At 39.5% G+C, this 14374-nt stretch overlaps 3 protein-coding genes across 3 annotated transcripts in view; all 3 read right to left on the bottom strand.

Moving 5' to 3' along the window:
* Positions 1–2139: 2139 nt before the first annotated feature.
* On the bottom strand, positions 2140–5236 carry LOC101301070. Its single transcript, XM_004310220.1, has 6 exons — positions 5042–5236; positions 4342–4612; positions 3621–3703; positions 2937–3514; positions 2664–2763; positions 2140–2556 (listed from the first exon to the last, which is right to left on the bottom strand). The coding sequence occupies exons 1-6, from the start codon at positions 5234–5236 to the stop codon at positions 2140–2142; spliced, it is 1644 nt and encodes a 547-aa protein (XP_004310268.1).
* Positions 5237–5272: 36 nt separating this feature from the next.
* Positions 5273–14374, bottom strand: part of LOC101295887 (TMV resistance protein N-like) — a 9994-nt gene continuing 892 nt past the window's right edge. The window contains exons 2-3 of the mRNA XM_004310209.1: positions 5413–6502; positions 5273–5312 (exon numbers count right to left, since the gene is read on the bottom strand). Coding sequence (XP_004310257.1) covers positions 5304–5312; positions 5413–6502 — 1099 coding nt within the window. The 3' untranslated portion in view covers positions 5273–5303. The remainder of the gene's footprint in view (positions 5313–5412; positions 6503–14374) is intronic.
* On the bottom strand, positions 8310–10347 carry LOC101296834 (probable WRKY transcription factor 52-like). The gene is made up of 4 exons (XM_004310211.1): positions 10315–10347; positions 9933–10204; positions 9203–9421; positions 8310–9105 (listed from the first exon to the last, which is right to left on the bottom strand). The coding sequence occupies exons 2-4, from the start codon at positions 10125–10127 to the stop codon at positions 8941–8943; spliced, it is 579 nt and encodes a 192-aa protein (XP_004310259.1). The 5' UTR covers positions 10128–10204; positions 10315–10347; the 3' UTR covers positions 8310–8940.

Raw genomic sequence — 14374 nt, 5'->3', positions numbered from 1 at the left:
AGATTGGGAGCAATCGATTCCCCCCTCACAAGCTCTTCATCATCTCGAAACGTGTGTATCCCTTTCTGCCAGAGAGCAGTGTAGAGATGGTCCGTGAAATTCTTGCGGGTATCTTCACCTCTGAAACTCAGGAACACATCGTAGGTGAGTTTACCGGACCGTGGAGAAGAAGACGACGACGAAGAAGAAGGAATCACTTCTGTGTTGGTGGTAGCTGAAGCAGAAGTGTCTGGTGTTGCGGGTGTCTGTTTATGGGAAAGAGTGAAAGCCAAAAGGCAGCAGCAAATAGAAACAATGGAGAAGAAGAAGAAGAGGTACAACCCGGAAGAGATAAAGCTGAAGAGAAACAAAGCAGAGAAGAAAACCAGAGGGCAAATACAAGACAAGAGGACAAGGCGGACTGGGTAGGAGGCCATCACTTGTTCGAACTGTGTGAGAAATCTGAGCATGCAAGACCTCAATTTGGGCAACTGTGATTCGCAGGAGCAGTCTGCCCAGACTTTTAAACGTTTGCGTGTCTGTGAATTTTGGCACCTTCAACGCGTCAACCAATTCATGAACGAGAAAAGTAGTTGCAGCGACGGGACACGGTTCGAAGACTTTGAAGTCATTCTGGGTCGTCCTCTCCGTGTTCTTCGTCATCTCGATCTATAACGTCTCCTTAAGGAGCGACACGTCATCTCGATCTATAACCTCTCCTTAAGGAGCGACACGTCGTTTGCATTAGATGCTATGTTATTGTTTTTCAGGTATATGCCTGTAATTTAAACATTTTATGTGTTTATTATCGGATCCTATGTAATTGTGATGGTTTGCTACTACGTTCTGGAAATCTGGTTTTCCTAATAAAAATGGCAGGGAATGTGTTTTTGTTTCATACAAAGTAACAAGCAACAGGTTCAACCTCATCACCTGGTTATGCTCCTGAATGTGACAATACTAAGTTGCTTGTGCCTTACCCCTGGACACCTGGAGGCCATTTTCCCTATCAAACAATACTCTACCTCAATTAGGCTTCATAAGACTTGGAATACACCTCAAAATGTTCAATTTTCCTTTCGTTGCCTAAGTTGTCAACTTGGGTGATGATTTCGATGGCGCTACTTTGCTGTAATGTCCATCAAAAGCTCTACTCTGGCTTTACATGTGTAGCCGATGACTGTGACGATATTGAGCCTTCAAAACACAGATCTGCAGCTAGAAATCGAACAAGCTAGGCAGGAGGAAATTGATGATCTTCAACACATGTTGTGACTTGTGAGGTAGTGTAACAAACAATATATCATTGTAAGCTTCCTAGGTACAAAAAAAAAAAAAAAAAGCTAAAGAAAGCAACCAATAAACAAACCACAAATAACACAAGGATTTATAGTGGATTGCTTTATCTATGTGATTGAGGTACTGAGATCCGCCGAGACATTTCATTATGAACAATTTGAAGAAACTTGCAATTTGAGTTTATAAACAAAGAAGTTTTCATTAAAGAAAGAAATATGGCACAAGGGCACAAACATGAGCAAGAACAAACAGTACAACGCACAAGAGCCTATCATAGCTGCAAGAGCAACACCAAAGGCGTCAAAATAAACCAGCACTGCAGCGAACTTGCATCGCCAAAGAACACAGCAGGTGCATAGCCAAACAAACCACGGGTGGAAGAGTTTATCAAAAACGAAACGTAACTCCTGTATGGAAATTTGTGGAAGGGTGATAGTGGTTGAAGATGAAATTGAGTTGCGGACAAGGCAAATAAGGTTGTTTGGTACTGTGGACAGAGAAAAGATTAAGAGGGTGGAGGAAAAGCAAAGGTCGGAAGGTGGAGCAAAAAGAGGAAAGGAGGGCAGCGGCAATGGAGGCAAGAGACCAGGAAGACCAAAACAGAGAAAACAGACGAGCACGACAAAACTAGATATCATTGAGCTTGAGAAAATATCACACAACGCTTTTATCTCATTCTCCATTAGGAACTGTTGCTTGCAGACCTTGCCTTCTGTCAATACAAATATATATATCGGAACTTCAGCCAAGCCAAATGAGAAGTTATTGTGACTTACAAGATTAATCTAAGCCGGAAGGCTACTCAAAATTAAGTTACCTTCTCCATGATTGAGCAGCAGATACTGGGCAGCTGGGAGATGTTCAAAAATATCCTGCGAGGGTCAGTGATTCTACAAGATGTTCAACGTCCTCCTTGAATAGTAGACGAAGGGCACAACCCTGCACTGCTAAGCGTGGAGTAGACAACCACACAGTAATCCTGGCCAACTTGCATTGCCTCCAAACCTCTTTACGAGCTGCAGTGCACGGTCTATAATAGAACCAAGTTGCATCATATCCCGATGGCTGTACTAAGTTGTCCTCCTTCATTGTCTGCCCCACTTCCTCTACAAGTGATGCGAATATTGCCAGTCCCATCCACTTCTTGCTCTTGTGTAGATTTTCAGGCAGCTCCATTGGCATTACGGCTGAATTTGACCACATGAAAAGCCCCTCACGAAACCACCCTGGACTTCCTCCGAGGTTAAATTTGAACATCTTAGGATAACAGTTCAATGCCTGTAATATTGAAAATGCGCAATTAAAATAATTAGTAACCTCTTTCGTTTCAAAGATTGAGATTAGAGATTTCAGAGATATCATGTAAACTAGCTAGAGAGAAGTACAGAGGGATTGAACTCAAGGTATCTTGGAAGAACAGACTCGAGGTCCTTTCTCAGCACAAGTACTGTGGTTTCTTCTTCCAAGGGTGGAATGATTTTCTCCCTGCAATATTTGTTGGATAAACATTAAAATTACGAACGGGGAAACACAAAGCGTAATTTAACTAGCTGTGGACCGAAAAATTGAGGGAAGTAAAATTCACACTTCCACTTTTACAATTCACACTCTACTTCCATTTTTTACCAACTTAAGCAACAAGATAGAATATATTCTACCATTCCAAAGATTGACAAAGCCAGTGAGCCTCCCCTAGTGGTGTGCTTATCTCAACTTGATCCAGACAAATCACATCGTGCTCAGTCACTCTGGTAAACCATCCAACATCTTGGTCATAGACTAGACGCATTCCACATTTCTGGACCACCATGGATGGATTAGTGGTTTCAAATTTAGCTCTCACCACAGTTGATTGAATTAACTCCCTCGGTGGAAACACCGATCTAGATATAGAAAATATCACAAGCAGATGAGAGCTTAATCCAAAGCGGCCTAATTCTGCTGAATCCAGTTCCAACACATCTGGTTCAAGAAGCACGTCATCAGTTTCCCATGTGATTTGATACGAGTAATTAAGAAAATTTGGATCTGGTTCAATAAGGGAGAGAGCAATATGCCCCTTGACTGCGAATATTGCACACGCGGCAATTCCCTTCCACTTATTATCATCGGCTTGATTTTGAGGCATCGGAATTGATATGGAATTTCTGGTAGATACAGTGGTGAACCACTCTGAAATTTCATCTCTAGCAAGCATGCTCTTGACATCCGAAGTTGAGAGCAAAGGCACCTGCAACTTAGAACACAAAAGCATCGTCAATTAGAAGTATGAAATAGAGAGGATTCAAAGTACCAGAGGTGCACTTAAACCAATATAGTTGAGAGTGCGAGAGAGATACTACTTGTTTCAGAGTTGTCAGTGGCACATGATCAACTTGTTTCCCCTCTCTATGCTTATGTGTCACACGCAGTTGTATCGATTCCCCTGCATTTATTGGAAAAATTAAGCTTCTGAAACTTTGTGAGACTTCAGGCGCTGCAGAATCAAGGGAATTGATAATAGTCACTCCTGACCCCGATGAATTCAATACTTAGATTTGATTTGGGTAATCCGACAGCGAAGAACATTCTTGTGCATACACGTGACGAAGACTTAACGGAAACTTCTTAGGCAGCAATTGAAGCTGTCTGCAATTACTCAAGTGCAGAGTTTCCAGCTTTGAGAGGTGAGAGATACTTTCAGGCAACCGCACAAAGCAATTACCACTTAAATGTAACGATGTTAAGGAAATTAGGCTGCTAAAATCATTGAGAAATTCTCCATCCATCAGATTGCAATAACTCAAGTCTAGCTCTATCAATTTCGATAACGAGGCCAGATCTTTGCATGATTCTGAAACTAGACATATACATCCTTGGCAGGATAGATACCGAAGATTTTTTATGCCTGCGACGATAGATAATTCCCTTATGGAAGTTCCCCCAATGCAAAGCGTCTCCAGACTTTTCATACCATTCATATTCTCTGGTATCTCATCAATTTTGGAGCAACCAGTTAGACCGAGAATTTTCAAAGATGTCAAGCACTCAATGTTATTTTCGGAAGACGCAAAAGATTTTTACAGTCTGTTAGATTCAACATGGTAAGACCAGTGAAGTGTTCAATTGATTGAGGCATCCCAGCCACATGAAGCTCCAGTAAACTTTTCATATTTCCTTCAATTTCTGGAAACTTCATCAGTCCTGAACAGCCTGAAAGCCTCAATATTTGAAGGGATTCCAAGGTAGTAAAAGGTGGAAGGCTCTCAATAGACGTGCAACTTTCCATATACAAACATCTAAGTTTCTTCAGAAATCCAAGAGATGGGTGAACCTCCACCAAACTTGTACAACGCTGAAGCGCCAACACTTATAGATCAGGAACATCAGTGAAGTCCGGAGTCGATATCAAGTATGGTGAACCACTCAGATCTAAATGCCGCAGCATGCTCCACCCCTGATATAATTTCAAAGATGATCATCACGTGATTTGAAATATTCATTACACATTCCTTTGTGATTTCAAATTACAGAAATTAGTAAAATTACATAAAGGTTGACGTAAGAGTAACATGACTAATGTCCAATCTTAGTATGAGAATGACATATTCTTTATGAAATCAAGAATGCCATATTAACTCTCAAGGATGTGTCTAACTGAGGGCGACTAGGGACCTTTTATGGTTATGCAATTCAAAGAAAGCCACTTCATCTTTCCTAATATATGAGATTAGAATCTAAAATATCAGCTTTGTGAACATGCATAAAATTATTATGATCTTACTTTTTTCCCCCTCCATAGTTGTTTGATGTGGCTAAACAGCAAGTGAACTTCAACAAGTTCCTCCGGTTGAAAGTCTGACCGGAAAGAATCCAAAGGACACTCATGCCATTCAAGATACTGTAACTCATTAGAAAGATACTTGATGATTCCAGAAAACTTCACATTATTAATCCTGAGCAATCTCAATCTGTCCATTTTTGAGAAGGCAGTATCAATTGAATGAACAACATCATCTCCTGTTGGACATACCAGGAATATGCTTTCAACTGCACTGGTCACCTCACAACAAAAATCAAAGAATTACTTGTTGCACAAGAAACACCATAGTAAAAGAACAATAGATGAGTTTCAGCACACAGATCTTTCATTACCTTACCCCGAGCAAGTACATGGATGATTTCTTTGGGAAGCCACAACCTGCTACGTTTTCCAGGCTCTTCACGGCATTCTTGAAGAACAACTTCCCGACCCATTTCTTGTATCAAATCATGCATCCACAATTTTGTTCCAAATAGAGTTACCAAAGATCTATCAATAAGAACATGTACATCCATCTCCACACCGTCATCGTCACAACCATTTAGTATTCTTATTACACAATCCTTGTTCAATCCTTTAAAGAAACACGCGATGTCTAAAAAGGTTTTCTTTTTTGTTTCTTCTAATCCATCAAAACTGACTTTAAGAACATCAATAATTCCTTTTGGAGGATTTTTTTCAAGTCTCTTCAATGCACTTGACCATAAGTTTAAACTTCTGCCACGAACAGACGATCCCAAAACTTTAATAGCTAATGGAAGGCCATTAGCACATTTCAAAAATTCATAGGATAGCTTGAGAAAATCTTCTCCAGTCTCATCTTCATTGAAGGCTTTCAAACGAAAGAGATCAAAAGCTTCAGGATCAGTTAATGCATTCACCATGTATATTTTATCTGCTCCAAATGCACTGATCAAGTGTTCATCTCTGGATGTTAATATGATTCTACTCCCAGGACCAAACCAAGTACGGTGACACAATGTTTCCAATTGTATATCTTGATCCACATCATCAAGAACAACAAGCACCCTTTTAGTAGATGGTCTATGCTTAATAATGTCTTTTCCCATTTTAGTGTTTTGTACATTGACATTAGTATTCAGCAAGTTCAAGAGAAGTTTCTCTTGTAAATGAATTGTACTACCCTGCTCTTCAGTTTCATGTTTAACATTCTCAAGAAAGCTATCACCTTCAAACTGAGCTCTTAAACTTTCAAAAACCACTTGTGCAATAGTAGTCTTCCCGATACCACCCATGCCACAAATCCCTATGATGCGAACATCGAGACCCCCAATGTTTAAGTAGGGAAACAGTTCATTCAGGTGAGAATCCATCCCAACTAAGCCCTCAGATGTGGAGATTATTTTATTCATCTCAGTGAAAACCTTTTCTTCAATTTCTTGAATTACTTTGGATTCAGACCTGTAAAGTAAAGAGAAAATCATTCTTACTTAAATTATGTGTATAAGATATAAAGTTACAAAATATTATATTATGCCAATCTATTTGTTCATTCTGAAATTCTAAGTAGAAGTATTAAAAATTTAATTTGATTTAGTTCTACACATTATAATTTTTGAGACAGGTGTATAAATTAGCTCTGCATGATTCACTAGTTCTGAATTACATTCATATGAAACAACTGGTGTAATAAAAAGGGTCATTTAAAAAATTATCAACTGTACTACAGAATATAGATAGACAGAAAGCTTACCCATCTTGCAGGTGCCATCCAGAGAGATTGCCCACTTGAAAAAGAGTCTTTCCACCTCTGTACTTTGTTTGGTTCCGCTTTATACCTCTTCTGATACTTCTCAAATGCTTTCCCAAAGTGCTCTCCTGTTTGTCTTCGTACCTCCGATGGATCAACATGGTAGTACACTGGAAGAACTTTTGTTCCCATGGCCTTCATGCAATCAGTGACCTTGGCAAATCTCATCCAAACACCATGCAGAATCGGCATAGTTTGGTGAGAATCGACATATCTTGATTCTTCAATTGCTTTTAACAGATTAGGAGAAATTGATTCCCCCCTGACAAGTTCCTCATCGTCTCGAAACGTGTGTATCCCTTTCTGCAAGAGAGCAGTGTAGAGATGGTCCGTGAAATTCTTGCGGGTATCTTCACCTCTGAAACTCAGGAACACATCGTAGGTGAGTTTACAGGATGGTGGAGAAGAAGACGACGAAGAAGAAGAAGGAATCACTTCTGTGTTGGTGGTAGCTGAAGCAGAAGTGTCTGGTGTTGCGGGTGTCTGTTTATGGGAAAGAGTGAAAGCCAAAAGGCAGCAGCAAATAGAAACAGTGGAGAAGAAGAAGAACAGGTACAACCCGGAAGAGATAAAGCTGAAGAGAAACAAAGCAGAGAAGAAAACCAGAGGGCAAATGGAAGAGAAGAGGAGAAGCCGGACTGGGTAGGAGGCCATCATTTTTTGAAGCATGCAAAACCTCAATTTGGGCTACTGAGATTCCCCACGTCACCCTGGAATGAAGAAGATGAGTAGTCTGCCCAGAGTTTTTAAACACCAGAAACGGCTGTGTCAGCCGTGAATTTTGACTCCGTCAACCAATGCATGAAGGAGAAAGGCACTTTGAAGAGGGGATACGGTTGTGGTCGGAAGACTTTCTCTCTCGGTAGAAGAAGCTTCTCAACCAATATGAGAAGTGATTATTCTCACAACACATCAATCTCAAACTTGGCCTTAATCAAAACCCAAAAGGCTGCTCACAGGTTACCATCTTCTTCTTTTTTTGAATATCACAGGTTACCATTTTCGATCATGGTGGATGTTCAAGGTAATGCGGGAAGGCGAGTGTTTCAACTAGATGTTCAATGTCCTCCTTAAATAGTAGACAGACCACAACTATGCACTACCTGCTGAGCTTGGGCTACAGAACAACATCCTGGCCAATTTGCATTTCCTCCACATCTTACTAAGAAGTAAGAACTTCAGTGCGCGGTATATAAAGGAAGCTAGTCGCATAGTATTCCCCTGACTCGGGTATCCTAAAACTTCCATGCGTCTGAAAATCAAATATGGCATGCCAAGCAGCATAAGAGTCCAGACAGTGATTAAGCATAACATCCTCTGAATCAGGATATTGGTCACAGCCTTGCGGGACAACTGATAACATGCAGAGTTGCCCTTGGTTGATAAAAGGCACAAACCATTTCAACTTGGAGATTTCAACACTTTTGAAGACACAATAAACAGGGTCAGACCATTTCTGTAAATATAGGTTCAAATGTTAAAGAAAAGGGCAAAAAAAGAGGAATAGTAATATGAATGATTATAATTATGCATGTATGGGAGACGAGAGAGACCCAATTTCTCTATTTTCGTGAGTGCAATTCAGAGTATCTTTCCCGTGGGGTTCTGGAATCCCATTCTGTCATTCTCTCTAAATGGGCACCTTCCAATCGTATCAACTTTACCCATTCTTCTACCACCAACTTATCGTAAGATTCAAGAGAATTATCCCTCTGCATGCACTGGATAATAGTATCAGCAGACCCTTGTATGTCGTCCTGGAACACAATACACAACCCAAATCTCGATGATGTTCTTCTGACAATGGCTTGACGTGCTGAAGTTCTAGGGACATACCCGTACCAAATTCAGCAGGCAGAATTTCTAGTGCTTGCAGGGCCTCCAGAACTTAAAAAACACACCATTGTGCGGTATATATGAGAACCAAGTGAAATCGGATACAAATTCCCATGGTTCTACTGTCCTGACAAGTTGCTGAAATTTGACATCAAATGAGCATAAGCTGGAAGCAGGATCGGAGTCCAGATAACACCTAAAATTGTACTGTAATCAGGAGGGTCAAGATTGCTGTCTGAATGTCCATGGGATCTCAAAAAGCACATACAGCAATTCCCAACCAAGTAGCATTATCAAACAAATTCAGAGGTAGTTGGATTTCTGCAGTGCTGCCCTCGTTGAAATTTTGGAACCATTTGCCCTTGGAGATTTCATTTCCATAGAAAAAACAACCGAAAGGAGGTTCCACAGACCAGTCCTGCAAATAGGAATCAAACATGTCATGAATGCATAAATGAGTAATGTATGTGCATATCTCTTTGTAAAAGAAAGAAAAAAAAGTTTGAGAGAGAGACCCAATTTCTATTGAAGGATGGAAGGCTCTCAACAGACATGCAATTTCTCATATTTAATTGGTGGAGTTTCTTCAGAAATCCAAGAGAAGGGTGAATGTCCACCAAGCTTGTACAATCCTGAAGCACCAACATCTCAAAATCAGGAACCTCACTGAAGTCTGGAGTAGATATCAAGTGTTGTGTACCACTCAAATTAATTTGCCGTAGCATACTCCACCCCTAGTACATTTCAGAAGATGATCATAATCATGTGATTTAATATTTATTATACAATCCTTCTGCATATAATTTTTATCTATCTAAAACACAAGACAAATATGAGTGATGGATTGAAAAAAAAAAAAATCCAGTCAATTGCTTGGTGGTTTAACAAAGATGTCGAATAAAGCACTTTAAGTACATCCATTAATGTCTAAGATTGAAAACAATTGATCAATAAAATGTACGTTATACTAGAGAAAATTTGACATGCAAGTAAAATGATCAAGTGGTATGCCTTAAACCACGACTAGCTAGCTAGCTAGGGATCTTATATAATATCTAAAATTTAAGCTGCAAAATTCATTTTTCCTACTGTTTATTTCTTCTATTTCCTAAGGTGAGAATGTGGTATGATTTGTTTGTTAACATATCACCCATTGTACTTGATGTTAACTTGAAAGCTTAAATACCAAAAAATAGGATGTACTAATATTGAATGTATGAACATGGATGTTGATTAAGGTCTTACCTTTTCCCCCCTCCATAGATGTATTATGCGGCTTGAATGCAGATGAAGCTCAACAAGTTTAGCAGGTGCAAAGTCTGATGGGAAAGAATCAAATGGACAATCATGCCATTGCAGAAACTGCAACTCACGAGAAAGAGAATTGATGTTTCCACAAAACTTCACATTTCCAATTTTAAGTAATTGTAATCTGTCCATATTTGAGAAGGAGTCATTAAGTATGTGCACCACATTGTCATTCGTTGGAAGGATAAGCTTTCAACTGCAGTCGTTGCCTAGTAAACAAAAAAGAGCAAAACTTAATTAGCTACTGCACAAGATATTGCATAGTGGAAAAACAGAACATTAGTTCCATCAGGACTTTATATTTATAGCATCTTGTTACCTTATTATGATCAAGAACATGGAAGATTTCATTGGCCAGCCACAACCTCTATGCCAACTGAACCCTCAAATATTGAGATTATTTGATGTAGCTCGGTGAAAATCTCTTTTCTAAAATTTCTTGAATAACTATGGATCCTGGAAAGTCATGAATAATCATCATATATCTTCTATGTTTAAGTTAAAGGAACAAGTAGATACAGATAATGAAGATTATAGAAAAAGAGGCAACAAGTAAATAAAGATAACGGAACATAATATACAGCAATCTTTTTCTTCATTCTAAATTTGTAATTAGAAGAATCAGAAATGCAATGTGAGAAACGCAAGTCACATTTTTATGAATGATGCTAGTTGTAGAAAACTAACTGTAAGGTGCAAGTAGATGCTTAAGAGGGGTGATCGAATAGAGAGGTTCATTCTAAAAAGTATCCAGTGTAGAATACATATATAAGAGATAGAGCAGAATTTCAGTGTGAAACATTTAGGATCAATAACTGATTGGTTCTAATTTAGGACTGAAAATCCTGATATACTATCTTAACTTAGGATTTCACTGTGATGAAATTTCAAACTGAAATAAAGTGGTATTTCAAGAGCAGACCAATTTCAGCACTGCATAGAAAAGAAGTGGAAGAAGAACAAGCTTACCTATCAACTAACACCTCACTCGACTTAATCGAATAATGTTCACTCAAATGTACAATATCTACAAAACAGCAAGCAACACAGACACACAACATGCCAGCAACACAAGCACTTAATAGACCCGCCGGAGCGTGAGGTTACCCTTACCGAGGTGAAATCGGAGATCCGCCGGTGTAGACCGTCACGGCGGCGGCGGTGATTTGGAAGATTTCAGCCCATGACACTTAGAACTGATTCAATCTTTACTTTTTTTCATTTCTCTTCATTTTCAAAAGGTGTGGACCCCTCGCCCGTTTGGGCCCATAACACCTGTCACCGTCTAGACGTAGCACGTGTCCGCCTCACCCACAGGGCTGTAGTTTAGTTTTATTTTCTTTTTCTTATTTAATGGTGGACCCCCGACCCATTAGGATTGTAACACTTGTTACCGTCTAGACGTAGCACGTGTCTGCCTAACCCATAGAATTTTTTTTCTTTATATTTTTTCTTTTACTCGCTTTGGGCCCAGTCCGGTTAGGCCCACCAATTATTTATTTATAGTTTTTTCAGTTTGTCCGCTGAGGGTGAGGTATCGGCGGAGATAGAAGAAGCGGAGAGTTTGTTAAACTCGTAAAAAGCAGAGCAAACTGTAATGGCGAATTCGTTGTTTATTCCAAACAACTACTTGGTCATACCTCCTCCTCGACTTTCTGCTTCTTTCTCCTCAAAACCTCAACCTCTTCTTGAGTTTTCAGGGGCCAACTATTCCCCTATGGTCCTACGTAGCAGCAGCAGGAGCAGGCGTGCCTTGTCTTTCAAATCTCATCTCGCTGCTGCTCGAGGCTATGTTCCCCCAGTATGTACGCTTTCCATCAATCTCACTCTCTATGCTTTCGATTATTTTTATGAATCTGTTGCTTAATTCATCTGTGGGATTTTGGGGAAGTGGTCATGGGTTTGACATTAAGCCTAGTTTTGGTACGACAGATGTGTTCAAGATACTTGCTTTAGTTGAATAAGCCTGACCCAGTAGTTTGTGTTCGGTCATATTCCAATTGGGTAGATATCCAACTATTTTGGTCACAAGGACTTTGTATCAGAATTGGATTATGGAAATGGTGGCTGATAAGGGTGTAAATGAGTTTGAGTCGGAGATATAAGGCTTGTTTTATAAGGTCTGGCATTGCAGTAGGTTAGAATTCTTGCCTGTGATTATTCCTGACAATCGTTAAGTATCTGTTAACTTGAAAATAGTAAGATATAAGCCACTTGAAAATAGAAAGTTGAGCATTAGCTTCTGTTTGCTTGGTTTAATACCTATGCAATTGTAGCCGGAAATGTTACTTGTACTGGTCTCAGAATTTTCATTAAAGTTGCTGACTTTGGTTGGGTAAACAATTAAACATAGTAGGTATTCAAACCTTGTTGTAAGATGAAGGAGATGTTTTGAGTTTTAGTTCATACAAGCAGCAAAGCCTACTAGGAATTCCTTGAGACGAATGTTCATAGACAATAAGCCTATCATTTCCCTTCAATCAATAGTCTGTAAGGCCAACCAACTGGGAGACTGTAGTTAGCATTATAATCTCAGACTTGAACTCATTAGACCCTTTTCATCCAAGGTTGTTTATACTAGATTAATTCTCAATGTTTTTTCTACACCTTCCATATTCATATCTACACTTCATTTAATATTTTCATCTGTAATCTCACTTGTACATGACATACTTATGCATTTTCTTTCTAGGTGAATGCCAAAGAGGATAACGTAAGTTTAGGTACTACATTGACAGCTTTGTAAGTTTAGGTATCAAACTAACCGGGACATAAGAGTTGAGGCACTGTTGGTGTAGTTTTCTCTTGTAATAAAAAGGAGAAATACTAGGGCTATATTTGTATGGCTACATGACTAAGAGTTTGTCATGATCATATTTTGATACTCGTTGGTGTCCGTTCGCAGGCTCTCAAGTCAAGATATGAAACCTTCTCATAGTTTCAGACGCTTTACTTTGCTAAAAGCTATGTTGGAGGAACTTGAAGCTCTTCAACCACGTATTGTGCAGAAGCGGAGCAAACAAATAAAGATTTACAGTGGTTCACTCAATTTCTGTGATTCAGCTAGAAAACCAATGCGCTCCCGAACCGGGGGGCAGAGCCACAAACCATTTTTCTTCAAATTTTCAGGCCAGGCAGGGCTGGCATTTCAAAAAAATATCAAGGTCCAGGGCTAAAGACAGTATCAATCAAACAACATAAGTTATCCTATCCAACAACAGACTGATTGAAGTTAAATGAACACTATCAGACAACATAAGTGTCTCATTAGACGACATATAGATTAAACAAATCTTTATTTTGCTTCGATCAATTTGCATATGACTGTATTATGAGAGTGGATAAATACAGCACAAAATGAGGAGAAATGTGCTTGGCGAGCGCTGAAGACAGCTCATGTGTCGTTGTTTCTGCATTGAGACAACATAAAGATCAAGAATCCTTCCAAACTGGTACTTCAGATGACACAATTTGTCATCGATCGGATGCTCTTTCACACTACGGCTGAGAACTGTTGTCTAATTCCCCTATCAAACAGCAGTGAGACCGAGGAAATAACGGTTTTCGTCAGATGCAACAGTGAGTGTCTCAACAAGATGTTCAATGTCGTCCTTAAATAGTAGACGAAGGGCACAAGTATGCACTATTGCTGCACATGGGTTGGAGAACCACACAGTTATCCTGGCCAATTTGCATTGCCTCCACATCTTACTCATAAGAGCTTTAGTGCGCGGTATATAAACGAACATAGTCGCATCATATAATTCGTCTTTAGGTGTCTCGGGTAGCTTCATAACTGCTCGCATCTTGTAATCAAATAAGCCGTGCCAAGCAACATCAGAGTCCAGTCGATAAGCAAGCACAACATCCTCTGAAGAAGAAGAAGAGCGGGAGCACTGAACACATACAGCAAACCCCAACCAATTATGATTATCAAACACATTCGGAGGCAGTTGGATTTCGGCAGAGTTTCCTTGGTTGATGAAAGGCACGAACCATTTCAACTTCGAGACTCTATCGAACAAACAATAAGCAGAACGAGGGTCAGACCAGTCCTGTAAATATAAGTTCAAATGTCAATATATAGATAGGGAAAATAGAAGAAGAAAAGAATATTAATAATAAATTAGAGAGAAAGAGAGACCCAATTTCTGAAGGTTGCTTGTGCGGTTCTGGAATCTCGTTTGGTCATTCTCTCTAAACGGGCACCTTGCAATCGTAGCAACTGCATCCATTTCTCTACTACCAACTTATCGTAAGATTTAAGAGAATCATCCCTCTGCATACACCTGATAATCGTATCAGCAAACCCTTGTATATCTTCCTGGTACACAATACGGAAACCATATCTTTGAACCTTTACATGAGGGCTATCACTG

The sequence above is a fragment of the Fragaria vesca genome, unplaced genomic scaffold, assembly GCF_000184155.1.
Source record: "Fragaria vesca subsp. vesca unplaced genomic scaffold, FraVesHawaii_1.0 scf0513167, whole genome shotgun sequence".
NCBI lineage: Eukaryota > Viridiplantae > Streptophyta > Magnoliopsida > Rosales > Rosaceae > Fragaria > Fragaria vesca.
Note: the sequence above shows the minus strand (reverse complement) of the source record. Positions and strands in the feature narration are given on the sequence as shown.